This window comes from Bombus huntii, chromosome 1 (genome assembly GCF_024542735.1).
Source record: "Bombus huntii isolate Logan2020A chromosome 1, iyBomHunt1.1, whole genome shotgun sequence".
Classification (NCBI taxonomy): Eukaryota; Metazoa; Arthropoda; class Insecta; order Hymenoptera; family Apidae; genus Bombus; species Bombus huntii.
Genome location: NC_066238.1, coordinates 20,381,553 through 20,407,867, shown reverse-complemented (window position 1 = coordinate 20,407,867; position 26,315 = coordinate 20,381,553). Strand labels below are relative to the sequence as shown.

General features: G+C 28.3%; 5 protein-coding genes and 1 long non-coding RNA gene across 8 annotated transcripts; 2 read left to right on the top strand and 4 right to left on the bottom strand.

Annotated features, from left to right (window-relative positions):
* The first annotated feature begins 161 nt into the window (after positions 1-161).
* LOC126870613 (uncharacterized) lies at positions 162-1,506 on the top strand. Its single transcript, XR_007691378.1, has 3 exons — positions 162-457; positions 748-846; positions 987-1,506. It is a non-coding gene; the product is annotated as an uncharacterized LOC126870613 (long non-coding RNA).
* LOC126870572 (inner nuclear membrane protein Man1) lies at positions 1,495-8,761 on the bottom strand. The gene is made up of 11 exons (XM_050628391.1): positions 7,993-8,761; positions 6,986-7,698; positions 6,796-6,898; positions 6,310-6,521; positions 5,368-5,582; positions 5,161-5,289; positions 4,936-5,065; positions 4,313-4,589; positions 3,906-4,127; positions 3,659-3,843; positions 1,495-3,356 (listed from the first exon to the last, which is right to left on the bottom strand). Exons 1-11 carry the CDS (start codon positions 8,157-8,159, stop codon positions 3,229-3,231), a joined length of 2,481 nt encoding a protein of 826 aa, XP_050484348.1. The 5' UTR covers positions 8,160-8,761; the 3' UTR covers positions 1,495-3,228.
* A 443-nt stretch (positions 8,762-9,204) lies between these two features.
* LOC126870588 (mitochondrial-processing peptidase subunit beta-like) lies at positions 9,205-11,906 on the bottom strand. 2 transcript variants are annotated; one of them, XM_050628406.1, is made up of 9 exons: positions 11,522-11,906; positions 11,185-11,445; positions 10,952-11,123; positions 10,724-10,880; positions 10,415-10,626; positions 10,199-10,342; positions 9,971-10,116; positions 9,698-9,901; positions 9,205-9,656 (listed from the first exon to the last, which is right to left on the bottom strand). In XM_050628406.1, the coding sequence occupies exons 1-9, from the start codon at positions 11,540-11,542 to the stop codon at positions 9,495-9,497; spliced, it is 1,479 nt and encodes a 492-aa protein (XP_050484363.1). In that variant the 5' UTR covers positions 11,543-11,906; the 3' UTR covers positions 9,205-9,494. The 2 variants fall into 2 exon arrangements, with proteins under 2 accessions (XP_050484363.1, XP_050484372.1); XM_050628415.1 differs by having other exon boundaries at positions 9,205-9,635.
* Positions 11,907-12,322: 416 nt separating this feature from the next.
* On the bottom strand, positions 12,323-16,182 carry LOC126870596 (uncharacterized). 2 transcript variants are annotated; one of them, XM_050628437.1, is made up of 8 exons: positions 15,748-16,182; positions 14,599-14,805; positions 14,256-14,517; positions 14,049-14,171; positions 13,496-13,657; positions 13,223-13,417; positions 12,946-13,136; positions 12,323-12,874 (listed from the first exon to the last, which is right to left on the bottom strand). In XM_050628437.1, exons 2-8 carry the CDS (start codon positions 14,790-14,792, stop codon positions 12,697-12,699), a joined length of 1,305 nt encoding a protein of 434 aa, XP_050484394.1. In that variant the 5' UTR covers positions 14,793-14,805; positions 15,748-16,182; the 3' UTR covers positions 12,323-12,696. The 2 variants fall into 2 exon arrangements, with proteins under 2 accessions (XP_050484394.1, XP_050484386.1); XM_050628429.1 differs by lacking the exon at positions 15,748-16,182 and adding an exon at positions 15,045-15,257.
* Positions 16,183-16,532: 350 nt separating this feature from the next.
* Positions 16,533-21,415, bottom strand: LOC126870582 (zinc finger protein 853-like). The gene is made up of 3 exons (XM_050628400.1): positions 21,060-21,415; positions 20,486-20,869; positions 16,533-20,410 (listed from the first exon to the last, which is right to left on the bottom strand). Exons 1-3 carry the CDS (start codon positions 21,198-21,200, stop codon positions 18,764-18,766), a joined length of 2,172 nt encoding a protein of 723 aa, XP_050484357.1. The 5' UTR covers positions 21,201-21,415; the 3' UTR covers positions 16,533-18,763.
* A 930-nt stretch (positions 21,416-22,345) lies between these two features.
* Positions 22,346-26,219, top strand: LOC126867530 (actin nucleation-promoting factor WASL-like). Its single transcript, XM_050622094.1, has 7 exons — positions 22,346-22,698; positions 23,263-23,543; positions 23,635-23,928; positions 24,037-24,352; positions 24,436-24,867; positions 24,954-25,219; positions 25,301-26,219. Exons 1-6 carry the CDS (start codon positions 22,603-22,605, stop codon positions 25,212-25,214), a joined length of 1,680 nt encoding a protein of 559 aa, XP_050478051.1. The 5' UTR covers positions 22,346-22,602; the 3' UTR covers positions 25,215-25,219; positions 25,301-26,219.
* The last annotated feature ends 96 nt before the right edge of the window (positions 26,220-26,315 follow it).

Here is a 26,315-nt window from a genome sequence, read left to right as displayed (position 1 = left end):
ATATTTTTTTCACGTGTAATATATCTTTTTATAAAATAACTATTCTTGGATATGATATCGTTCGTTACTTCTTCATTTATAAATAGTAATTATTATAAATTTTTAACAAAATTCTCGAATAACATTTTAAGAGGAAACAATCTATGATCTACCTTTTTCGTGGTCAAAACTTAAAGCTAAATTTTTGACTGTGAAATAGCCGACTATGTTACTGAAGAAGATGGTCCCAGTATTAATTCATTTTGTGCGTGATTTTAGTTTCGCGTCTTATTTTGCATTATACGTAAAGCATGAAATATGTATCACATTCAAAAATTGAAAGTGAAAAAATTAGCCAAACATTGTAAAAAATATACGATACTTTTGTTTAAGAAATAAAATGTAGTTCTTTGGTTATTTCTAGGAACCAATAAATATTTTGAGTAAATCTTAACATACGTAAACATTTTAAATTCTTGTAAGTAAATTCATTATGTATGATATATATTTGTTGTATACATATATATGTATTACGCTATATTTCTCACTATTAGTTTTCACCACACATTATTTTATTACAAATCTAACAAATGAAACAATTCTTCCTTTTCATATAAAAAATTAGTGATATTATTATCTTGTTTTTCTTCCTTAATCAAATAATATGTGATGTCATGTTTGGATGCAAAAAATACATCATGAAGTATTTTTATTTATTTATTTACATTTTATTTATTTTATTTACAAGTATTTATATTTATTTAAAAGGAGTAAGTTTGAAACAATCGATGCAAAAGGAGATTACAATATATGAAAATAAATATGAAGATCTTCCCATGTTCAGTACACTGAATACTGAAGTAAATGGTATATTGGTAGAAATATTCATAAATTATTTTTGTTCAAACATATAAGTAATTTTAGTTGTACAACAGTAGACTTTAATTTTTAGACTATTGAATAATATTTTTAATTGAAAATTTTATTGGTATAATTTCTTCCACTAGAAAACATTGAAATTTTTAAAAAGATAACGAAATATGGATAATGAGCTCCAAATAAATTTTGTTATAAAGGAATGTATAATAGATATAGATATTAAACAAGAACAGCCAAACACGTATGTCTCTAGTAAAGATAACAAAACATCTGTACAATCAAATGAAACATTAGATAAGAAAGATTTGTTGATAGCAAGATTACAAGGCAAATTGCTAAACGGAAAGAATGTATATCGTATTATGAAAGTATAGTACAGCTTATGAATTGTAAACTCATGAAATTGAAGAAAGTTCGGAAAACTCATTAATTGTTGAAAGAACTTGATTTGTAACTTTGGTAAACAGAATATAGTTGTTCCTTAAAATATTAAATATAAATAAATAAAATTTATATTAAAAATATGCATATTTTTTATATTTGTACTGACAAACATATGTATATATAATAAATCCAATGTTTCAATAATAAACATTATAATATTAAGATGTAAATGTATGTAACAATCAATATATGTATCATGTAGAATTTCATGTTTATTAAAATTTTTTTAAATTCCTCTTAATACATAAAAATTTAAGGCGAGCTAAGTTTTTCTTAAAGGTAAAACTTATTCAACTTGTATGTATAACTAAGAGGTAATACTATTATTACACAGTGAATATACAGAAATTAAATTATATAAAATATAAACACACATCAGATAATCTTGAAATCATTATGAATAGAAATTGTTTATTGTTACTACAATGTAACTATTATTAAATGTATTGTGTTGTATTATAGTTATCAAAAACTATTTTTCTTTTAAGAATTTTGTGCACTTTAGAATTGTAGATGTCTCATTAAAGATACTACTTCTTATGTGCTGTTTTATTTTGTTTTATCTTTAAATATTCTGTATATCTCATTTGTTAAAATCACATTAATTGAATAAAGTTGTACATATATTTTGCTCATTAGTATTATTGTGATTTGTATACATTATAAAATGTTGATATAACTAAGTTTCTTTATATATCAAACATTGTTAAATTTAACATGTCAAAATATAATGCATGATTAAAAAAAGAGATTTGTGAAATGTTTTCAATAGATAAATTATGTTGAATATTTAAAAAAAAATATTGATTTCTATTGACCTTAGTTTGTACTGTAGTACTATTTTCGACAGTATATTATTTTCATTAAATCTTTTAGTTAAAAAACTAAATAAATTTATATCTCTGTGATATTATTTATTCTGAAAAAAATGTAACGGTAAATAATTTAAAGAAGTCTGATATTGTACACAGACTTCACTTCTAAGAAACATATATAGATATCAAAAATCGTTAGAAAGTACACAAAATACAAAAATTTAATTTATTCATTATTTTAAGTAGCAATATACGTCGTCATGCGATATCGTGCGTAAAAGAAAGTACTAAAAATAATATTACAAAATTTAAAATAAACTGTATTTTACAATACTCGTCTACTAAAATAAAATAAATAAATTTATTAGTAAGAGTAACAGAAAACAACTCTTTAAAAATTCAAAATCAGTTGTTTCCTGTATCATTTGTCTAAAAAGTATATACTATTTAATTAATTCATATCTGTCAAGTTCAACTATAAACTAATGTTGTGAATGAATATAATGTATTATTGTTCTAATTCATTGAATGTTAATAAGGTGCAAGCATCGTTAATAATTTGGAGAAAAACTATTGCCATATGTGGGAGGATTAAATATTATGCGACAAATTAACGTTTCTTTAACGCACAAGGAAAGTATATCACATAGCACAGAAATTTAGATATACATATTATCAACATTGTATATTGCTACTTGAAAAACTTTTACAAAATGCAGCGCTGAAAATTACGTCTCCACACTTACTTTACAGCAGTATTATAAATAGTATAATCGTTGAGTCTCGTATTCTTTTTCGACTTTCTTACCTTAAAAAAGGTGATAGAACATAATAATATACACGTTACAAAATCAAAATGAAAATGCTTATAAAAAAGTCTTTGCTTATTCGATTCTTAGAATTCTATCACACAATTGCGAGTTCTTCACAGACTCTATATTTCTGCGCGATAGTATGAAGTTCTATACTCTTATAGAGCAAAAAATAGAAGTCTCACGAATTCTGGTCCGCAAACAATCATTTCAGCGGCGAAAATTCAAATTCTGCTTGTTATTCATATGTATACAAGCAAAGAGGTATTTTGTCATTTTACATCCACATGGCATTTCTACTAGTAATCAGCTTGCATAGATAATCGTTGATTATTACTTGGCTTCAACGGCGTTGTACAACGACGTGCGTCTGGAAATCTTTCGTAATATCTCTCCAATCTCAGGTACTTCACAGTTACTAAATGACCTGGAAGAGATAATATTTATATATATGTATAATATTCATATAAAATAATATAATATATATACACACACACAGATATAAATATATATAGGGTGTCATAAAAAATCTTAATGTCAGATGAAGAGAAAGGATCAGCTGATTCATTGATACCAATATATTTATTGTTTTTGTACATTTTTGTACAGGAACATTTTACGTCATTTTGATATCTAGAATCGACCCTATAAATATTCCTCTCATATTTTGCAATACTCTATATAGATATATTAAGAAACATTATATTAAAAAATTGTGTAAATACTTACCATCAAACCAACATCCATGTAAAGCCCTATAAGCTTTCCCTGCATCTTCTTGTGACATACACTTCATGTATACACAACCTTCTCGACTACCACGATCTATACGGATATGAAGAATTTTCACGCCCTCTCCGCATTTCTCTAAAATAGCATCTTGTACCTTTGTTTCCCAATCATCTTCAAACTCTCTAAAAAAATATATGTTTTCATACATACGAGAAATATGAAGAAATATTATTAAAATACTTACACATCAGCATCAAACATATGCCTTATCTTCAAGCAGGGTGTCGGCGAACAAGTCAAACTATTGACAGAACCTTCCATTGTTTCAAATGCTTGACCTTGCCATACTTTAGACTTTTTATTTAGAACAAAATTCTGGCTATTTGATTTGTTAAGACTGTTGTTAGGTAACCAACGCCACACATGAAATTCTTCCCCCGAAACTTGTTGTACTTCTCTTCGAATTCTGAAATCATGTAGTTTTATTTAAAACATAGAAATGCATGTTAACTAATATAAATAATAAAAATAATAAGGAGACTACGGATTTTTACGCATTTATAGGAAATTTGATGTATTCATAGAAATATAAATTTATATGAATATCCGTAATATACTAATCAAATTTATAATGTTTCACTAGATTTGTACCTGGATTCATTTTCGTCCAAAAATTTAACTGCTTTTTCCCAAAGTCCAGCCATCTTTTTTCGATCTTTCGGGGGTATAAGATTATCACGTACATGATTTATGGCAAGAAAACTTTCTTGCGTAGTGCCGCCAGATGATGCAACTGCCGCATTTTGATGGTGCATCTCGACCATGTTAATAATGTCACTAACAAGTTTAAACACTTCTCTCTCGGTACTTTTCTTATACCTTATATACCAAACGAATAATTTCTGCATCCCTATAGCTGCTAGGACGCCTGAGAATATATTGCAATATTATTCATATATAGCACTGAATTATTATAATATATAATAATTGAATTACTATAATATATATAAAGTACAATATATTTCCAGTCTATCATTATCACACACATGCATATTAAGCTTCGTGATGTAGCATGCACAATAGAATTGCAAAACCAACATTATTAGTAATAACAAAGAGAAAATTTACTAATACGACGTAGTTACAGCATTAAAATACTAAACTTGTAATAAAATATAATACTTTAGAACATAACATTATCACGTTATTATAGAACCTTATAGAGCTATATTTTCAACAAGTTTCTTCCCATAATAAGTCGGTCAAAAATTTACCAAGTGACACAATTAGAAGGGAGGAGAATATGGTGAAAAGCTTATTCTTGATAAGACATTGCATCGGCAACTCAGGATTCATAATCACCATTCCGACTTTCCCACTTAGACGAGTAGAAAATAATTTATCCTGTAACAAAAGGGTGCCTTTTTCTTTAATTTATATACATTAGAAAACGCGGAAGTAGAAAGATAAAGAATGATCGATAAACTGTTTTACAATACCAAAGAATCCAAAATGTCACCAGAGTTTCCACTATCGTCACTTATATCTATGAGAGAAATGCCCCATTTAGGATTCTTTATGACGAGTAATTGTGCGTTTTGCAAATCTTCTTTTACCTCTAAACTCCTCTGTATAGAAAATTGTTTTATGTATATACAATATAACAATGTAATACTTGATGTTCCATTTGAATCAATTCAACATACCACTTTATTATTTGTAAACATTTGCATGATCTCTGAATCGGTCAAATAAGGAGTTTCACTGGAATTGTCGCATATCATGGACACAGCCTTTTTCGTTAAAATCGGTTGAAGTCGCTTCAACAATTGTAATACAGAATCTACATTTTCTTTCATTACACAGCTAGCTCCAGGCGCTTCACGGTCATCTCCAACAAAACATAATGGTATGTTGCTATCTACAAATTGAAATATAAGACTAAAAACAAAATTATCAAGAATTATAATATATATATTCTACAATATTCTTTTTATTTTTGTAAAAGAGATATCGTATATATCTTGTATCTATTTCATGCATATTAAAAGAGAGAAGAATTTTTTGAACAATTTAATCAAATGATAATAATATAAAAGAAATAGGATAAAATCATTATAATGGGAAAGGAAATAAAATATCAAAATTAATACATTGGTAATACTTATTATTTTATTATACATGTTAAAAAAAACAATACATATCTTAAACAGACTATTACGAAACTGATTATACATTATTCAATGTTAAAGATGAAATTTGTGTAAAACGATTAAAATCCACAAATTATTAGAATTAATTGTAATACTCATGAAATTATGAATAAATTGTATAACAAATTAATGAAATGTATTTGAATAGAATTGTATGTTCAGATCTTGTCTTTAGAACTCGCAATTGTTATACAATACAAATTTATATATAGTACTCTTTAAAATGTTAATAATTATTTTATTCACATACATTGACAAATTTTCATTTATAATAAAAACATCGCGTATATTGCAACATTCTTGTTATTAATAATAAAATTTATTTAAAAAACTTTCCCACAAGTTGTTAGTTGAAATATATAATTTGCATTGTATATTTCTTTTCAAGTATTTCTCCATATGTATTACTTAATTGTTACGATTCTGAATACCTACCCGTTGAAAGTGATGGAAAGGTCTCTGCTTTTCCACCAAGTCCCATGTATATAACAGCAAGAATCCCGAAAAATAAAGCAAGTACCACTACCAAAATTACAGACACCATATTGTGGTTATTTCGTATATCTTCCCTATTTGTAGATGATGGTTTAAACATTCTATTCACTGTATCTCGAGATCTGTCGGCGAATGATGTTGTATGCCTGGAACTGAAGAAGATACATTTATTTAGCTCTATAATATAAATATAGCTTAATACAAATTGTATTTACAATACAATTACAGTTGATGAAACCAATATAACGAGGTCGTAAATTAAAGCATTAAGTGGCAACAGTCATTAATATAATTATACTTCGGACTTTTTGATATCTCATAGAAGCATTTTAAACAACAAATCATTAATAAATTGATACATAATATTTTTGCCTACAGTTTTCTATTCTGATCTCAATATATCAATTCCATCAAGTATCTACATACCTTGAACTGGATGTTGGATATAACGATCTTAGGGAAGAAAAATGACCATTTGAATCTTTTTCTTTTAGATCTGGTAAATTTGATGTAAAACGCGATGATGGACCTAAACAATAATATGTAAAATAATGAAATAGAAACTCTCTAATATATACATATTGTATACTGATTATTTCAATTTAAAAGGACTTACTTTTTAAGCTAGATAAAGAAGAAGATGGTAAATTAGTAGACCTTGAACTAAGTCTCCTTGTAAATTCTGATAGGAATGGTGTTTCATAATTTGCCAAAATATCTCTTTGATTTGTGTCTGATTTCGTACACACATCTTCATTGATCGAGTGTATTGGAGAAATATTAGAATCAAAGAGTGGTTCACTATACTTATTATCTTTTATCGTATGAATAGATCTCGATTTTGAATCATAAGGTTTTAAACCTTGATCTTGATCAGAAACATTATGTTCATATGTTCTAGGCTCATTAAATTTTCCACTACTTGACAAATATTTAGGTGGAGAATATGATTTAGGTGGGGAGTATGACTTAATTAATGGGGAATATGGTTTAATTACTTCTTCAACAACATCTGAATCTGAACCAGTCTCCAAACCATCTGTTACACTTGATGTCTTACTAGTTTTCATATATTTTTTTGTAGTTTTTGTTATCGTACGAGTTGTGAATTGCGAAGAACTATCATAATCTGGCACTGTAGGATCCTTAAATTCAGGATGTGTTATTTTATCTTTAACTGGATTTTTTGATATGTTTACACCTGAGGATGCTGCTACTGCTGGTGGTGGCATAGGATTTGCTAAAGTTTGCCTTCTACTACTCACTGTAGTCTTCTTCTTTTTGCTAGTCGTTGTACTTGTGTCATCATCTGTATCCTCACTGCTGTACCTAAAATTTTATTATAAAACTCATAAGCTTAACCATTATCTCAAATAATGCATAACTATATAAGAATGCATGAACCTTTCATTGGAAAAATAATTGAGTAAAGGTAAACAAAAGTAATTACAAACTGAAAATATTCCATGTTTACTGACATTATTACATTACGACATTTAAATCAAAGATAATAGAAAAATTTAATGAAACAAATGATTTAAAGAAACATTGAGATATTGCAAAGATACTAAATAATAATAATAAATGGTAAATAATTGCAAGAATACAATAAACTAAAAGTACCTGGCAGCCAATGAATGTCGTGACCCTGTGCCGCCTCGAGTTTCCATGAGATTTTTTAGCTTCTTTAAGAGAATCTTTCTAGTGGTTTGTGTTACCGGGCCCACTGGATACCCGTACTCCATCAGTTTGCTACGCAATTCCGCATCGCTCAGGGCATCCACCGACATTTTGTTTACAGTCAAAAAGCGGCTTTTCTCAAATGAACCCGGTAGAAAATGTTGCCTCGTGCGCGAAGCTTTTGCTAGCTACTTCTATGAAGCGTAGTGACGAGTTTTGTCCAAGGGCAGTCGTGCAATTGGAAAATTCACACTATCACTAAACCACACGTGTCCCACTTCTCAGGATATCATGAATATTTCACCATGATACCAAAAAATGTTAGAAAATGATCTTAGTTACAACTAAAAAATGGCGCAATTTTCTAACGGTCGTGATCACGCGCATACTCGTTCAACACCATTTCACGCTACTCAACCCTGTCATCCATAGTCATAGAATAAAATTTATCAAGATAACCTTACTCGAAACTCACGGTTTGGTATAATTTTTTTCATTCAAATTTCTCTCGTTGAAAATCAATTTAACGTTAAAGCTGTTTTCTTTTTGCAATTTATTGTATAATTATTTTAAATAATAATGTAATGATTGAGTTTTCTATTCATATGATTAATGGACAAAATATTGAAAATTTATTAATTCAGGAAAATTTTTCAATGATTTACATACACATCATTGATTTGTGATTTTTGGAACAGCATATTTCGAAATGTCAATGCTCATACGCTAATTATAGAACGCACATGTAATCGCGAATTACGCATAGGCTTTATTATGACAAAAGAAAAATAATACTATAAATAAATATTAATTGATGTTTATGGAATGTCATACTTTTAGAAATGTAACCAGAGAAGTGAAACTTAAATAGAGATCTTTATTCCACCTAATAAATATGTCGTCGGCGAGCGTTAGAATATAAGTCAGAATCATTAGTTTTGTAAAAGTGTACTTATATATCTAAAGTGCGATGTAAGATCAACTGTTGGATTTTGGATATATTATTAGAACCATATTATTAACTGTATTATTAGAACCGCAAGCAAAAGAAAACAATGTAGAATATATAAGTGTATTCTACATTGACAAAAATTTGACTTCTACTTTTTTGTGAGAAATATTATAACAAGTATTTTCTTTGGATATTTCGTATACTTTTGTATCTTTAATATATTATTTTATGTAATTCGTCATCTAAGTTAGAATTCAAGTTTGGATCATCAATGATTCATGCGCACATGCATTAATTTTGTTATATTTCTTAAATAGTTACAAAATTACAAAAATTATTGAAAATATACATCATAACTGGTATTTCGTGATTTTGGTTTTATTTCTAGCAAAAATGGAACGTCTAGCTTGGGTCACCAGAAACTCACATGATACAAAATACTTGTAGATTATAAATAATTTTTCAAAGGATAATTAGTATATTACTTTATCATTTAATATCGTAGTAAATACAAACCATTTTTTACATGAGTATAATCGGGAAAACCTTCAATACGGCCAAGAGCTATAACAATTGGGCTCTGATCATAGATGTATTTATGAGAAACTTCCCTTATTTTATCTGCTGTTACTTTCTGCAATATAAAGATATTATTCTGCAATAAAAATATAAATTATTTAGTACAATGTGTTCTACCTCGTATTCCACAACCCTATGTTCAACAGGTTCATAACATCCATGTCTATACACGTTTTCAACAATGTCAAAGAAACGATTTACTGGATCATTTAGTATTAGTAAATCTTTTGTAATGCATTGATGAACAGCTCGAGATACTTCTTTCTGGGTTATTGTTGTGCATAATTTCATCCACTCCTTTTGTAATGCACGAACCATATACTATATAAATGTTACAAATATATAAATTGTTAAAGATAAAGCTTTTTTTTCGCAATATTTAGGATATACCAAAAGAGTTGAATAGTCACAAACGAAATAACAGCCCCAAATACTAGTACTCTGTGCCCAATGATGAAAAAAGGATTTATACATATAACATAAGTCTGTATTGTATGCATAGTGGGCAATAAATGGTGCATTATGATTTGCTCCACCTAAAAATATTATTATGAATATTACAATATTATGAATATTTAATAAAACTGTACAATAGTTAAATATAGATTATTAACTTACCATCTGACTTGTCCCAAGAACCTACAATTTCTTTAGCTACAGTAAGGGCAATGCAATCTTCACGTTCTCTATAACTTGATCCTTCAAATCCTATTACTGCATATCCCATTTCATTATCATCATCTCTTAATCGCATTTCAGCAGCTAAATTGCACATGAAATATTTATATAAAAATATAATGAAGTAATCAGAGAGAGTAGTAAAGTTTTTTTTACCTGTGAATCGATATTCAATTGGATCTTTACAAAATCGTTGTTTGTTAGAAACTCCAAATGATGATTTATAATCCTCAATATTACATCCAAAATGTTTACAAACAATTCTTTGTAATTCTTTTAAATAAATAGATCCAGTGCAGACCATCGTCATATAACATGTTTGAAATAAACGATTACGAAATTTAATTAAATTTTTTGTAGAAAATTTTCTGCAAATGTAACATTACGATTAATGATTAAAAATATATACGACATCTATTACATAACTTTTATAATTAAATATTGTTTTTGAATTTTCATACTTACTTTACTATGTTAGTTGCAGGGTATACACTAATACCAAGAGCAGTATCCTGATATGCAATAGTTGGTAAATAATCCATTATAATTTTTTCTCGATCTGATTCCATCTCAGAAAGTTTTTCTAAAATTACAATTTTTTCTTGTGTAACATCTTTATCACCTAAAATATCAAGATATAACATATTATTATATATTTTATAAAGTTCTTCCTCTTATATGTTACTAACTTACATATTACTCCATCCAAAATTACATTCGCAAATAACTGAATGAGTTTATCTATTTTACATGAAAGCACTGTTCCATAAAAAAGAAATATATCTCTCATAGCAAGAGCTGTAACTTTTCCACCAATTTCTTCTATCATGCATTCTATTTCTTCTTTGTTACTGCATTTTGTCCTCTGTGTTAAGTGTAGGAATTTAATATTAATTTTAATAAATTTTATAATATTTTTTACTTACTCTGAAAAATAAATGTTCTAGAAATATAGCGCTACCACGTTCTTCCAGTGTTTCATACATTGCACCAGCTGGAATGAAACATCCTATGGTGGTAGTGAAAGATTTTTTATGTTCACATATAAGACGCATGCCATTATTCAAATAACAAGATTCTGTTGAGCTTTCTATATCAAAATGTGTATTTAAAGCTTTAGACATTTTTCTAGAAATGCCTTTAAAGTCCTGTGTCTTATAACATTTACTTGAAATAGAAACAAATTCCTTAAAAATGAATTTGACATAGCATTATCTTTGTCAATATTTGTAAATGACTTAAAAAAGTTAATGTAACACATACTCTTTTTATATATTTATACATAGTATTGTCTTGAATCTGGAATAAATATTTTAAAAATGCTATTATTTTTACTTTGAATTGTCCATGCAAAACAATTCGCGTTATTATATTAAACAGAAACTGCAGTTTTACGCAGATAACAATTGAAGATATACATAAATATCTTATTTTTTTACTGTTCTTTATAATTTATAAGAAAACAAATAATTTATAAATTTGATGAAATAGAAATTTTATTACGTGCAATGACATCGTTAACAATATGAAAAAGAATTGGAATGATGTTGTACGATATAAAAATCAATAACACAACAGTTTTTTGTATATGGCTCTAATGCTTACATAATTTCAAATATAAAATAATACAACATACATATATAAAATAATAACAAGAAATGTATGTTTCATAAATGATGATCAATATACAAAATTTTGATTATGTTCATAAATAATTGTTAATGAATCAATTTGTACACATGTACATACGAGAATTACTTAATCAATAATTTTTTAAAATATTACCATCACATACCTGTAGTCTATAACTTTTATTTATTTTTTTGTAATAAATAATCTTTATAATAAAAAATCGTTTTCTCAATAGTTTTTAAATATCCTAAATATATGATCTTTTTAAATTGAACAAACTCGATGTATGAATTTAAAAAGATGTATTAAAGTAAAAACTTATTTGGTTTCTACCATTTGTTCTTTTGCATTATCAGTACGGCACATAACTCTCTCTCGCTTTCTCTCTCTCTCTCTCTCATTGAATAATGTATTTAAAATACTTCATACATATATAGTGCCTTCATTTGATAATGAAATTTTATTACCATCAACGCAAAGCAATGTATCCGATTTGTTACATTAAAGATAGAAAATGCAATAATATTAGATTGCACACAAATATTTATATACAATATAATGGAATTGTAACACATGCGCGAATAAATATATTGAACACACATGGAAGTTGTAAAATTAAAATATAAACTTGAGATACTATTCTATGCTCCGCATCATAGAATTTATGTTTATTATTGAAATTAATGAAAAATAAAAAATTGTTTATACTCCTAATCCTTACAATTATATTCATTTTTGCGGAAAATAGATTTATATAACAATAAAAGTATCGTGTTATCAAAGCCTCCAGAATGACTCTGTACTTCTCAAATGCTTGTGTGTGTTTCATCAAAAGAGGTAACTATTTTAACGTTCGGTCTTTGTGTCTTAAAAGTTTCAACACCTTGTCTTGTAACAGATGTGCCACTTACATCCAGATGTTCGAGACTCGATGCATTTAAAGCTAAATGTACGAGACTTGAGTTTGTAACATGTGGATAATTTCTGAAATACATAAAAAATTGTCATTTATTACTGTTAAAATTTGAATCAGAAGTTTTCTAATCTAATAGTACCTAACAACCAATGTTTTTAAATGAGGATTATTAAATATTCGTTTGTCTCCTTCTACAACTATAACTTCTTCTGCCAAATTATTGATTATACGATCACAAGTATCACTTCCAAGAGCACAAATTGCTCTGTCTGTTATTAGGCATCGTCCAAACATATAATTCTCCCAACGAAATCCATCTTCGACCAGGAACTAAAAGCGGAAAAAGATGCAAATTATAACAATTGTATATATGTCATTTAATTCTATTACTTTTTGCACGTTGTCATTATACCTACTTGTGCAAGATTTCTATCTTCATATACAGGATGTTGATTCAAAGGTTCTCTCTGCAAAGGTCGAGATTCTGAATCGGGCGATTCCGTGTTTCTTAAACTGGAAGGACATTCCAGATAAAGATGTGTCAAAGTTTTAGTACAACTAAAGCATCCAACTTCACTATCACCAAGTGCTGTATCTCGCAAATCAAGAATCTGAAATATATAATCAATTAATCATTTAATTTATTGATTTATTAAACATTAATAATAACAATACATAAGATTATTTACTTCTAATGTTTTGAATCCAAATCTTGTAGCTAAACTAGTGTAAGCAACGCATTCGCCTAAGCGATGGCACGAGTTTAGCCTTAATTCCTTTAACTTTGGCATCTTACTAATGACCAACAATGAATGTGGAGTAAACCATTCGCAATTACTTAAAATTAAACACTGAAAAATATGCAAATATTATAAAATGAATAATAATAAATTGTGTACAAATTAGTAAGAGCTCAAACAATGTAAAGCAGGAAAAAATAACAAAAATAATACACAAAATTATATGTAATCCACACCTGTGTTTGTATTGTTAGAATACTAATACCTAGGATAGAAGATTAGACTGATAGTTAGAATAGAAGATTGTGAAGAGTTATTTAAAAATTAATTCATCAAATAATTAGTAAGTAAAAGAATTTCTCAATTTTCAATTAATGTAAGCAGTTATTTTGTAACTTATAGTTATTCATTTGTAATAAAAATCTATACAATAAAAGTAATTAAGTACATAAATGCTAAAAAGTTTTCGAAAATACGTGCAATTGAAAAGTGAGATTCTTACTGTTAAATTAGGCATATGGAAATTCATTTTGAAAAAATATGATTTATTACTACGCAAATGTTCCATTTTGCAGCCTTCTAATGAAAGTTTTTCTATGGTACTTGGAAAATCTGTAATTTGAATCTGTAAATAGAGAAAATATGTAATTTACAAAAGAATTTTTTAATTTCATCTGCCAAGATAAATAATAAAAATAGTTAAACTTACCTTGTCTGCATTAATACAATATTCCTCTATAATTAATTCTTTAAGTTGAGTACATGTAGCTTTAACTGAGTTGAGAAAGTAAGGACTAAGTCCTGCATCATTTTCACAATATAAATCACCACGCATAGCAAGACTTGTTGTTATAGGCTGTAGAAATTTTATATATTCTTTTAAATCATCTAATAATATAGGTGTTGCTCGAAAATCTACCCTTCTCCATAAAGTTTTATCTTGTGCTATTTGAGCTAGTCGTTGACAAGATCTAGAAACAGTAATAACATGTAATAAAAGAAGAAATATATATACATATATATATTTCTTTATTTAGTTTAATAAAACTTACAAACTTATTGCCATGAGATCTTTAGGATTCAAATATTTAAATATGTTCAATAGAACATCATCAGAGAAGTCTAATATATGTGGATGTATTATTATATCATTTGCCTTTTCATTTTCTTCAAATTTGATGCGTTTCATATCTTCTTCACTACTTGATGCTTTAGGAGATAAAGATCTACTGCGTTTCATTTTCATTTTCTTTTTACACCTGTATAACATAGTAAGTAGAATATTAAAATAAAATTTGAACATACCTTAACTTGAAGTAATGAAAATTTAAAATTTTTAAATATTCTATATAACTACTATTAATTTATAGTAAATCTAATCTAAAACAAATAAAGAAGATTTGTATTTTTCGCATAGTCATCATATAATCCAAATTGGTCAAGCTGTATATACGTTTTATTCAAAATAATTTATAAATATAAATAAATATATATGTACATAAAACAAATTGAACGATTATGTATCGGAAACACTTGATCTTCTAATGGTTCTAATTCTTCTTGCATCTTTTTAACAATTTTAAAAAATTGAAATTGTTTTCTGTTTTCAAATTGAAATTGACGTAAAAACACAAAGAAAGTTTTGTTCACAAAACAGTCTAATTCTGACTGCTGAATAAGCTCTGTTTCTTTGGCTGAAACCCAGAAATAGTGATAAAATTTCTGCCAACCATACGCCACTATGATCAGTGATCCTACATGACTTTTTTACATATTTTATAAATAAAAGTTAATATATTCAAAAACTTAAAACAATTTTTTATTACAAAAAAAATTATGAATAATTACAGAAATATGTTATTTTATAACAGTATATAGAATTTTATTTGTTAAAACAAAATGTTGCCAAATTGCATATTGGATATACAATATGAAAAATATTCATTTTAGATCAAAAACATTTTGTAAACATCAAATCAGAGTAAATGATGCTTAATCAAATTGAGAAATTCGTTCACCATAATGTTATGACAAAACTTTACATATGCTACGAAATTTTACTTTCAGGACTTTAATTCGTATCAATGGAATACTTTCTTTTTATAAACAAATCACACAAATTGTTGTACTATTGTCAAAAATCAACAAGTAACAACATAACCTTACGTTTGAAATACTGTCACTATATTATTGATACTTACCAGATTATTACATGCAATTTTAAATAAAAATGATTATACTTGAAAAGATATCGTCATAAAAACTAATTGTCTTAACATAATGCACTTAATTTGTTTAATTTGTTGAAAAGTATATGTATATACAAAATGATGACTGCACACACACACTTTTCTGATCAAACTAAACAACTTCTTATAAACTTGACCTTAGTTTATTATAAAGATGTTTTTTTATGTAAGAACAAATTGAAAACAAATTTGCAAAAAAATATATGATGAAATATTAAAACGTATAATTGAAATTTTATATGCAATTCATACGGATCGGAAAAATTATAGAAAGCATTTAGTATGACTTAAAATGCTTTTTCCAAATCCTACGTTACGAATGAAAAAAAAGCGACTTTCTTAAATATCGAATTAATATTTTTTTTAACTTATTCCATATTTTTCAGTGTTACTTAACATCTTCTAATGCTCTTTTGTTTGAACTAGTTCTAGAACAGATAATATACAGCATTCTTATTATTTCCTTAAATAATGAAATCTTAAAAATAATTATTTAATAAATAGCGCTTTTTCTTTATTGTTTCTGTGTTTTATATACATAACTTAGACTATACTTTGTAGATCTATGTATTAATTTACATAACTTAAAATAGCGCGCAGGATTAAAATTACATTATGCATATTCAACGTTTTAATTTATTAACTTAAAAATCGTAATGTCCCTGTAAATAGAAATAAAAATCACGAAATTTAATTTAAATTTATACGGGAAGACTGGAGTGAATAATATACTAGTATCTTTTTAATATATTATAATATATTTAAATATAATATTAGTTTGAAAATATATACAATGTAAAATATAAAAATTAACAGTATAAATTTCAAAAATAATCATATCTGAACAAGTAATGTCATTTTGTTGCAAGTTGCACATAGAGCAGGGGGCTACTTAAAATCAAAGATTATCAATTTTATTTGTTTTTATAAATAGATCTCCAAAACAAATGATTCTCATGACTTTAATAATTAGGCACAAAGTATGCAATTAATAAAAGCACTGTATCTCTTTTTCTTTGGATTTAATATCTACTTTACAATACTTCAGTATGAATAAAGAGGTATTTTCTGCTTTGTGGAAAATACCATTTTCCTTAGGAACAGTGCACTAACAATTTTTCGTCTTACTCACTGGACCATGTTATATACAATATCATTACTATAAATCTATGTACTTTGAATGTACATCTAGCACTAGCTGATATAGAAACACAGTCTTAAATTCATTACTTCTGCTTTGATATACATATATATATATACAAGACTTTATAATAAAATAAAGTCTGACCAGTAATTAAAATAAATCTTTTGTACTGTAGAAAGTTCATTTGTATCTTAAGACGTTTATTATGCAACAACAAAATTCTGTTATTGTTATGTTCAATCACGAATTCTGTGCTCACATTTAAATGAAGATTTTTGTTTATTTTCAGTAAATAATACGCATCAATATATTCTGTAAAAAATATGGTAGAAAATTGTGCGATCAAATCTTCTTCACTAATACTTGTTACATCAAACAGAGTGAAGAAAATGGTGCAGATAAATTAAATATCACTATAAACAACGATTTGGAGCAAATTATACATTTTTGGTAACCCACTATTATTGTGCAAAAGCACAAAATTTAATAAGTATATGGATGAAATATTAATAATATATACTGGGAACTTTTATTTGAAGATATAGTTGCCCCCTGTTTGATCTTATTATGTAAGAGACAAATTATAAGAAAGAAAAAAGAAAGAAATGGAAAGGTAACATAAATTAAGTAATAATGTATGCTAATTATATAGACAGATACAATGGAAGTAATGTGGCTTAAGAAATATAAATTCTCTTCATTCTTCTTGATTTTGGTCAATATATGCTGGAAATTTAGCAAGAATTTTAGACAATTATAATTTCCAATATACTTATTTCCAAAGTTTACTGTATGGCACGCTCTCATTTGTTAGAAAACAACGACTTTAAGGTCGTTGTATGTATTATAGTGCTATACAATATATGTATATATTGTATGCATACTTAACCAAAATCTTAACTGTAACAGAGCTAATCAGGTAGATCATACCTGAATTTACCTTACATTTATTTTCCTATTATTTATCCAATTTATATGTATATAATATAAATTTCTTTGGTCTTAGATTTTGTTTTGCATTCTAAGTTTACATACAAATCATATGATCCTAAAATACTTTGCAAAATGGTCATAGATTGTTGCAATCACTGGTTAACAAAATTATTTCATTGATTCTAATAATTATGTATATAACATATATATAACTAGAAAAGATATTGCACAAAGCAAAATATAAACAATAATATTTTTATAAAATTGATTTGATTGTTTATAATAAAAAAATCTAAATATTGATTACATCATTAACTATCGATGAGAAATTATATAACAAAAATGTTATACATATTTCTATGCTAATTCTATTAGTATAAGCAACTAAAATTCTGATTAGATATTGATTTAATATCTTCATTTCAAGCTAATGGAATTGAAAATATATCTCTAATCAGGTATTGGAACAACCTCATGACTATCTACGCACACATAAATTTTTTAACACACGATTTTTTCGAACATTAAATAACAGTGTGCATTCATACAAAACATAGCATGCATTTCATACATGTAATACTTTACTGGCAAAATATATACAATGTACTTTAAGTTAAGCTCATAAGCCACTGAAGATTCTACTTTCTGACCGACTGATTATTAGTATAATATAAATGATAAGTTATTTAACTTTTAATATGTTTAAAATAATAGTATTTAAATCCATCTTCTTGCCTTATTAAAGTACAAAAAATTTTCTTCTCGAGTAACAGCAGGTATAGTTTAAGAAAATATTTTAGCGCGTCATAAAAGTTCTCTTGCTCACATAACAACAATCTTGTGATTGTTACCATTTGGCAAGAGAACATAATAGACACGCTTCCCCTTATCTCATTGAAACTCTTGTACATTATTATGATACTGGTTATTGAATGAACCATTTGGTTGCTCATTTCTTTCAATGACACTCTGCATTTCAACTGTTGATCCATTATTAGACTGACCATTGCTATTATTTAGATTCCCAGAGTTAGTAACATTACTTGTTACCATATTTATATTACTGGTAGCATTTGACTGTTGTGTTTGTTGCTGTTGTTGCTGTTGCTGCTGTTGATGACCATTTGCAGTATTCTGAGAAGAATTATTATTATACTTTGATCTATGCCTAAGTTTGTGAGTTGTAAGATATTGTTTTACAGAGAATGCTTTGTGACAAATATCACATTTGTATGGTAAAGGATCCTGACAATTTACACCATCTCCAATAGTTGAAGCATGAGTTGTTAAATGCATTAAATAATAATGCTTCACCACAAATGACTTCCCACAGGTTTCACAAATATATGGACCCGATACACCATGCGTTTTACGATGTTTGTGAAGATTGTCTTTTCTAGAAAAGCTTTTACCACACATTTCACATTCGTGCATTTTTTCACCTGTGTGAGATACAGAGTGTCTAACTAAATGTTCTTTGCGACTAAATGCCTTTGAACACGTAGTGCACACATAAGGACGTTCACCGGTATGTAGTTTCCTGTGTTGATAAAGATGTTCTTTTCGTTTGAATGGCTTACCACAAACATCACAACTAAATGAATTACTATTACTTTGTAAAGGATCTTCTTTGTTACTACTATTATCAGAAGTTTCATTCAAAAGGCTCTGAACAGAGCAACTATGAGTGTTCAATTGATTTATGGTAGTGAAAATTTTGCCACACTCTTTGCAAATGGCATTCCTATGAGTTTGTGAAATAACTTGAGGATTTACAGTAATTAAAGATGTTGGTTCAGGCCCTGATTTGATTCTTAAGAATTCAGAAATTTGTCCGATCGAGTTGCGAGATATTGTATCTTCTGACTTTGTATAATCTTTAAATTCTTTTGGCTCATCCCGTACAGTTTGTGCAACCAAAGGTGTTTCTTTAAATCCCAAATTTAAAAATACTTCTGGTGTAGCTTGTACAGTATAACCCTGTACATTTTGTGTTCCACTTTCATCTTTTTGAGTTTCAGACTGTACTTTCTGAATGATTTGTTGATTTTGCTTAGATTCAGGTTCTGCCTTCAAAATGATATTATTATTTTGATGTACTACCTGTCCTTGAGGTTCCTGCTTAATTGGAAACTCCTGTTGTGTAGCAATTTGCACCTGTTTTTCAATTTGTTGAAGCTGTCTATGTTGTTTTTCAAACTCTCTTTGTTGTCTTTGTAACTGCTGAATCTGTTGTGTTATTTGTGTCTGATTTTGTTGTTGTTGTTGCTGCTGCTGCTGCTGCTGACCAACTTGTGGTTGATTTTGTGACTGAGAAATTTGTCTTTGAGATTGTATTTGTTGATTTATTTGACCATGATTTTGAATTTGATTTTGCACTTGTTGAATTTGTGAGGTCGTAGTTTGTTGATCGTTAATTTGATTGTGTGCTTCATTTGATTGTTGAGGAGATACTTGCTGCGAAGTTTGTTGCTGATAGCTATAATGGGTTTCTGCTGTTGCTTCTACAACAGCAGCTGCCATACCTCCTGCTTGCATCTAAGATAAATATTAATATAAATTAGTAATAGTATCACATAAAAATAATTTTTAATATTTTCTCTGTTAACAAACCTGCATGGCACATTTGTATTGTTGAACTCTTGCTTGGACTCCACTGATAATTTGAATATTCGAGGCATTTATATTACTAACAACAACAGGTTGTTGATGCTGCATTTGCTGCTCATTATTAACTATTTGATTTCCAGTTGTTGTTGTTACTTTCTCTATTCCCTTTAACACTTCATTCTCAGGGGTTGTAGGTCTGTCCTTTTCTGTGCTTTTCACATAAACCTTACCCTCCTTTAGAAAATCTTCTGAGAACCGCAGTGAAGTAAAATAAGATTCTAACATACCCTCTGCGCTCACAACTGTTTCTCTGAATTCAATAAAATTTTCTAATTTCTTTACACATTCGTGGCAAACAATTTTTGGCAAGGAATCTTCCTCCAAAACCTTAAAGTTCAAATTAAATACTAATTATATAAACCATCCATATCCTTTCATACCTAATCAGATTATATTATTAAATAAAGAAAGAATTACAATGACCATATAGATATATCAATAAGAAATTATCTGTTTTATCAATTGAAATTTTTCAAAACCATGTCTGGGTCAAAATGAAAGTGTACAAAAATCTCACTTGTATAGGCAAGTACGTCTGAATCTTTGTTTGAAGTTGCAATCTACGTCCTTCTTCCCGGAAAATATTCATTTTGGTTCCTTCGCTGCTAGTACACAATCTGCACAGTTCGTAATAATTCACTCTTCGATATCCAGACATTGTTTTCCCGCGGAAAACTAAATAACGCGACCTTAAAAAAATCGCGGACAGCTTTATTTCCGAAGGAATACACACGTAACAATGATCACTGTTCCCCTATCATCATTGACGATCCTATTTTGCATATAAAATACGATTCTATTTGATATCGCATTTCTGAGACTACGTGAATTGTACCCGTGGCCATTTGCAGCTTGTGTGATTATAGCGACAACGAAGTATAATAAAACGCGCTAAAAATTTAAATTCCTAACTAAAACGTGTATAAACATACACAAATTTAAAAACATATGATAATTTTTAATTATAATGTATATCATTACAAATTGTCTTTCGTGTGATTTTATGATGGCTGTACAATAAAATACAATAAATGTTCATTTTAGAGTGCTCGTATTTATATTTATCATACACTCGTAGTCTTAAATTGTTTGAAATTTGAGTGTTAATATAATACATGAAATGATAAAGAAAAGTTAAGAATATAAATACAACACAAATATGATATGGATATGTATTATTTATATAAAAAATATAATATAAATACGATATGTAAGAAATAAAATGAAACAATAAGTAAAGAGTATTTTTTTATATTTTAGCAATAAAATATTATGACTATATATCCATATATATTTTTACTTACAATTTGACACATGATTTGACACAATAATTCATCTGAAATACAAAATAAGTAGAAAATAAAGGATATTGTGTATAAAATAATAAGTAAAGAATGTTTACCATCTCGTATGAAGTAGAATATTATAACTATATACCTATATGTTTGTGCTTTGTTTACTTGATGCAATAGTTCATCTAAAATACAAAATAATAAATATTGAAAAAAGCTTGTTTGTATTATATTTTAAAATCTTTTTATCGTTATATATAGTTAAAAAGATAATGATTTCCCTAAATGCTCGCACGAAATATAATCTTCTGTTAAAAAATATAATCTTTATTATAAAAAGTATAATCTTTATAATCCTTTTGATTGCCATATGTGATTAAAAAATGTTATGATTTCGCCAAATATTCGTACCAAATACACATATAACGATGCGTGTAACAATAGTTGGTGATTTGCGAGGTCCAATCTGATTTAAGAGCGAGAATATATCGAATGAGGAAACGTGGAACATTGAACCGGATAGATAAAAATGTCATCACCAACTGGTGGAGTTTCCTGTGTAGGATAGTATCAGGAATAGCTTTTGGAAGGTGATGATTGATCAATTATAATTCCACGGATTTCACGTCATTGTGTGCATTCAATTTGTAAAAAGAATGTTTGAAAGTGAGATACATTGAAGGTAAATTATGAAAGAGAAACTATCGATCGAGAAAGAACGTGGTAAGAAATTAGTACGATAGTACGAGGATCCTAACCTTGTTGAAAATGAAGTCTGGCACTGTGAACAAACATAGAGGTTCTACGCTTTTAAAAACGGAAGAAAACGAACAAGTCTATCAATTGATAGGAAATCGGTGTCAGGTAAAAACTACTTTAACGAAAATTTGCACCTGCGAACATCATAACTGTCATTATAGTACTATGATTATGACCTAAATTTTATCTGTCGATCGACAGATATAGATAAACGCGTTCTGTCAACTTCATTTTTATGGTATTTGTAAATAATCTCGTCATCGCTGATATTCGAATTAAACATTACTTCCGTTTGTGATATATTTAACAGTGCAGAAAAGAATGTTCAATGTTAAAGATATTTTATTAATTGTTTTGTGTGAAAGCAGCACTGGTTTTATATATTTGTTGCTTAAACTTGCTGTGAGAATAAACTCATATGCTTAAAATTACGTATTAGTCATGAATGAGTCAAATGATGCATCGAAAGAATAGTAATTATGCAAAAATTTTCCACAATATAATTATATACTTGTTTTCCGGTTGTTGTTGCAATCTTTGTGCTTTCTCATATTGTTTATGAATATTTTATGTTATTTATATTTAATTAATATAATGTTAACATAAGAATTAATTGTTCAATGAGTAATATAATACTAGAAGAAATAAATAATTTTTTATGCCTTGCAGTGTTTAGCAGCTGGAGTTATTCAATTATATTTGACTGAACCACCTTTACACAAAGAATGGATAAAGAAAACTACAGGTATTATAACATTGATAAGGGATAATCCTAGACGTAGTTTTTTCCTTCGTTTATATTGCTTACAAAGGAAAGCAATGTTATGGGAGCATGAAGTATATAATGCAATGGACTATAAAGCACCAATGAGTTACTTCCATACATTTGAAGCAGAGGATTGTATGACTGCTTTTAATTTTGCAAGTGAAACAGATGCTGTTACATTAAGGTAAGTTGTATTAGGATATGAAATAAAAATATCAAATAAAGTGTTATATATTCTTTTCTGAATTTAATTTTGAAAAATTACTTGGTTTTAGAAACATTCTTCTTGATAAGTTGAATGCCAAACGTCAGAAAAGGCAACAAAGACGCTCTAAGGTAGAAGGAGAAACTCAGCATGGTGCAACATTGCCATGGAGAAATCAAAGCAACGCATCACCTGTTGCATTTAGTACAGGATCAACTTCTAATTTATTAAATGGAACCCCAACTACAATTGGTGTCAATAGGAGTGCTTCTAGTAGTTCTATGTACAAAAGTAAAAAGAAAAAACGAGAAAAAACCAAGAAAAGATTAACGAAAGATGACATTGGTCCTCCATCCAATTTTAGGTTGGGAGTTTACTAATTTGTCCCATTTATGCTTGTGCCTATTGTGCCCACTTATAATTTTGGTTACATTTTACAAATATATGTTTATATTTATTTTAATATTTTTAGACACGTTACACACTTGTCATGGAATACTAGTAGCAAAGAATTGGAATTAGACAAAGTCGATCCACATTTAAAAATATTTCTTGATATAGTTGGTGTGTCGGAACATCAATTCAGAAATCAAGACACGCGTGATTTTATTTACGATTTTATTGAAAAAAATGGTGGGATGAATGCCATTAGGGAAGATATATCTTCATCTGCCCCGAAAACTAATGCACTACAACAATTGCAACAACAACAACAACATCAGCAACAATCTCCAGCTGCGCCTCAAAGACAGGAATATCCCCCTCCAGTTCCAGCAAGAACAATAACAGTTTGTTTATTTTTCTCTATAATATTACATGTCTATATAAAATAAGCAGTCTTTATGAAGTACGTTTTCGAACATTTTTGCAGCATCAAACACGAAGTGCTCCACCACTACCTCCAAATCGAATTAATGCACCTTCAACACCGCCAAGTGTACCACCTAGTGCACCACCTAGTGCACCACCTAGTGCACCACCAGTTCATAGAACATTACCATCTCGACCGCCACCACCTTCTTTAACTTTCGCACCATCACTACCACCACCTCCACCTCCGCCTCCTCCTCCTCCACCACCTCCACCAGCTCCAACTCCTGCTCCAGCTCCAGCTCCGCGTTCTAGAAGTAATTTAACTACACCTGTTCCACCTCCTCCACCATTACCAAGTACTGATGATGGAACAGTCAACGCAAGTGCTATCAATAATAATAATACTACTAGTAATGACAATAATAATGGGGATATCGCTGATCTAAGGTCAACGCTTATGGAATCCATAAGGAGTGGTACTAGACTTCGAGTTAGTATTAAAATGAAAAATTTATAATCACGAAGTCGAAATTGTATAACTGATTTTGATGATTATATATTATCTTTCTGTTACAGAAAATTGATAAATCTGAAGTAAAACAAAGTCCCCCTCCTCCGGATTCAAGGAATGCTTTGTTAGAAGAAATTCGTCGTCAAGAATTTGTGTTAAGGCCCGTTTCGAACGAAGTAAAAAATGAACGAAGTAAACCAGCGTTTCAAGGAGGATTAGCTAGTGCTTTATCAAGAGCTCTTGCCGAGCGATCAAGTGCAATCCATAGTGAAAGTGATGATTCGACTAGTGAAACCAGTGATGATGATGATGACTGGGATGATTAACTCAGGTCAGAAAGAATTAACACATAGGATTATGAGATGTAATCTGAATGATACCTTGTTAATAAAGATATGAAATATTGTTTCAGATGAAGCATATGACTCGAGGAATAAAATAATGTATCACTGTGATAAATCTGCTATCAATAAACATGTAAACAGATTAGCTACTTTAAATGTATAATATAATGATTTTGAATTTGATATCCAAAGAAGAATGAAAATCACATGTAAATGTTCCGAAAAAGGAAATCACATAATGTGTTATCAGGAAGTAAGGCATATTTACATGGATAGGGCAGGTAAGGGCAGAATAAAGGTTCTGGTATAATTTCAAAAGAATTGTGACATGCAATTATCTGGTCTGAAGGAGAAAAGAAGATATTATATAAAGCAAATACGATGTTATATAACACAACAGGCATAAAAATATCAATTTTTCGTTTACTAGTATTTATTCGTTTAACTGAGGATCAGCATTTGCCAAATAAAATGAATACCATGGAAACGATTACACCTATTCAAGCTGTTTCAATAAATATTATAAGAAATATAATAATAATACAGTTAAGTAAAAACTAGCGTAATTCTGTAGTGCAGTTAACAATATTACAAATTCCATGTAAATTTGTACTATTACTTCAAAAGTTAGTACACTTCCTGTATGATGATTACGAAATTTGCCTTAGTTTGTCCTGCCCAATTCGTGTAACTCAAAATACATATAATTTTAAGTTAGCGACCGATAGTCCAAGATGCACATTTACGGTGGAACAAAACTGTAAACGTAAAATAGATTTTCAAATTAATTGGAGTTGATCTATCAATCAGAATAGAACAAGGAAATAAAAGTATTAAACACATTACAATTTTTCTAACTTAATACTCGAAGAGATTGCAATAATTTCGATACTAAACTGTATACAAAAGATACATCGAAACTATGTTAATTCATAGGAACTTCACCTAAAATCTAAAAAAAAAAAAAAAAGAAAGAAAAAAAAGAAACGTATAGTTAATGTATCTATATGTATTATTGTACAGATCGACTTTTAAGAATTTAAGCTTTTATCTATTATAAAATTAATCGTATTACGCATGTTA

Bases quoted from the DNA above. Each gene is read 5' to 3' on its own strand.
- LOC126870572 (XM_050628391.1), bottom strand. From the start codon at position 8,159: ATGTCGGTGGATGCCCTGAGCGATGCGGAATTGCGTAGCAAACTGATG. The intron at 5,066-5,160 runs GTATTGTAAAAC...CTTTTGTTACAG, and splicing joins GTGACATTTTGGATTCTTTG to GATAAATTATTTTCTACTCG. The intron at 4,590-4,935 runs GTAAATTTTTGA...ATATATTCTCAG, and splicing joins CCTTCTAATTGTGTCACTTG to GCGTCCTAGCAGCTATAGGG.
- LOC126870588 (XM_050628406.1), bottom strand. From the start codon at position 11,542: ATGTATAAATATATAAAAAGA. The intron at 9,902-9,970 runs GTATATCCTAAA...ACATTTATATAG, and splicing joins GTGACTATTCAACTCTTTTG to TATATGGTTCGTGCATTACA. The intron at 9,657-9,697 runs GTAGAACACATT...TTTTTATTGCAG, and splicing joins ATAGGGTTGTGGAATACGAG to AATAATATCTTTATATTGCA.
- LOC126870596 (XM_050628429.1), bottom strand. From the start codon at position 15,112: ATGCAAGAAGAATTAGAACCATTAGAAGATCAAGTGTTTCCGATACAT. The intron at 14,172-14,255 runs GTAAGTTTAACT...CTCTATTTACAG, and splicing joins ATTGTATTAATGCAGACAAG to ATTCAAATTACAGATTTTCC. The intron at 13,418-13,495 runs GTAAATAATCTT...TATATATTTCAG, and splicing joins TTGGATTCAAAACATTAGAA to ATTCTTGATTTGCGAGATAC.
- LOC126870582 (XM_050628400.1), bottom strand. From the start codon at position 21,200: ATGTCTGGATATCGAAGAGTGAATTATTACGAACTGTGCAGATTGTGT. The intron at 20,870-21,059 runs GTGAGATTTTTG...TTGAACTTTAAG, and splicing joins AGACGTACTTGCCTATACAA to GTTTTGGAGGAAGATTCCTT. The intron at 20,411-20,485 runs GTTTGTTAACAG...TATTTATCTTAG, and splicing joins AATACAAATGTGCCATGCAG to ATGCAAGCAGGAGGTATGGC.
- LOC126867530 (XM_050622094.1), top strand. From the start codon at position 22,603: ATGAAGTCTGGCACTGTGAACAAACATAGAGGTTCTACGCTTTTAAAA. The intron at 24,353-24,435 runs GTTTGTTTATTT...ACATTTTTGCAG, and splicing joins TTCCAGCAAGAACAATAACA to CATCAAACACGAAGTGCTCC. The intron at 24,868-24,953 runs GTTAGTATTAAA...TTTCTGTTACAG, and splicing joins GGAGTGGTACTAGACTTCGA to AAAATTGATAAATCTGAAGT.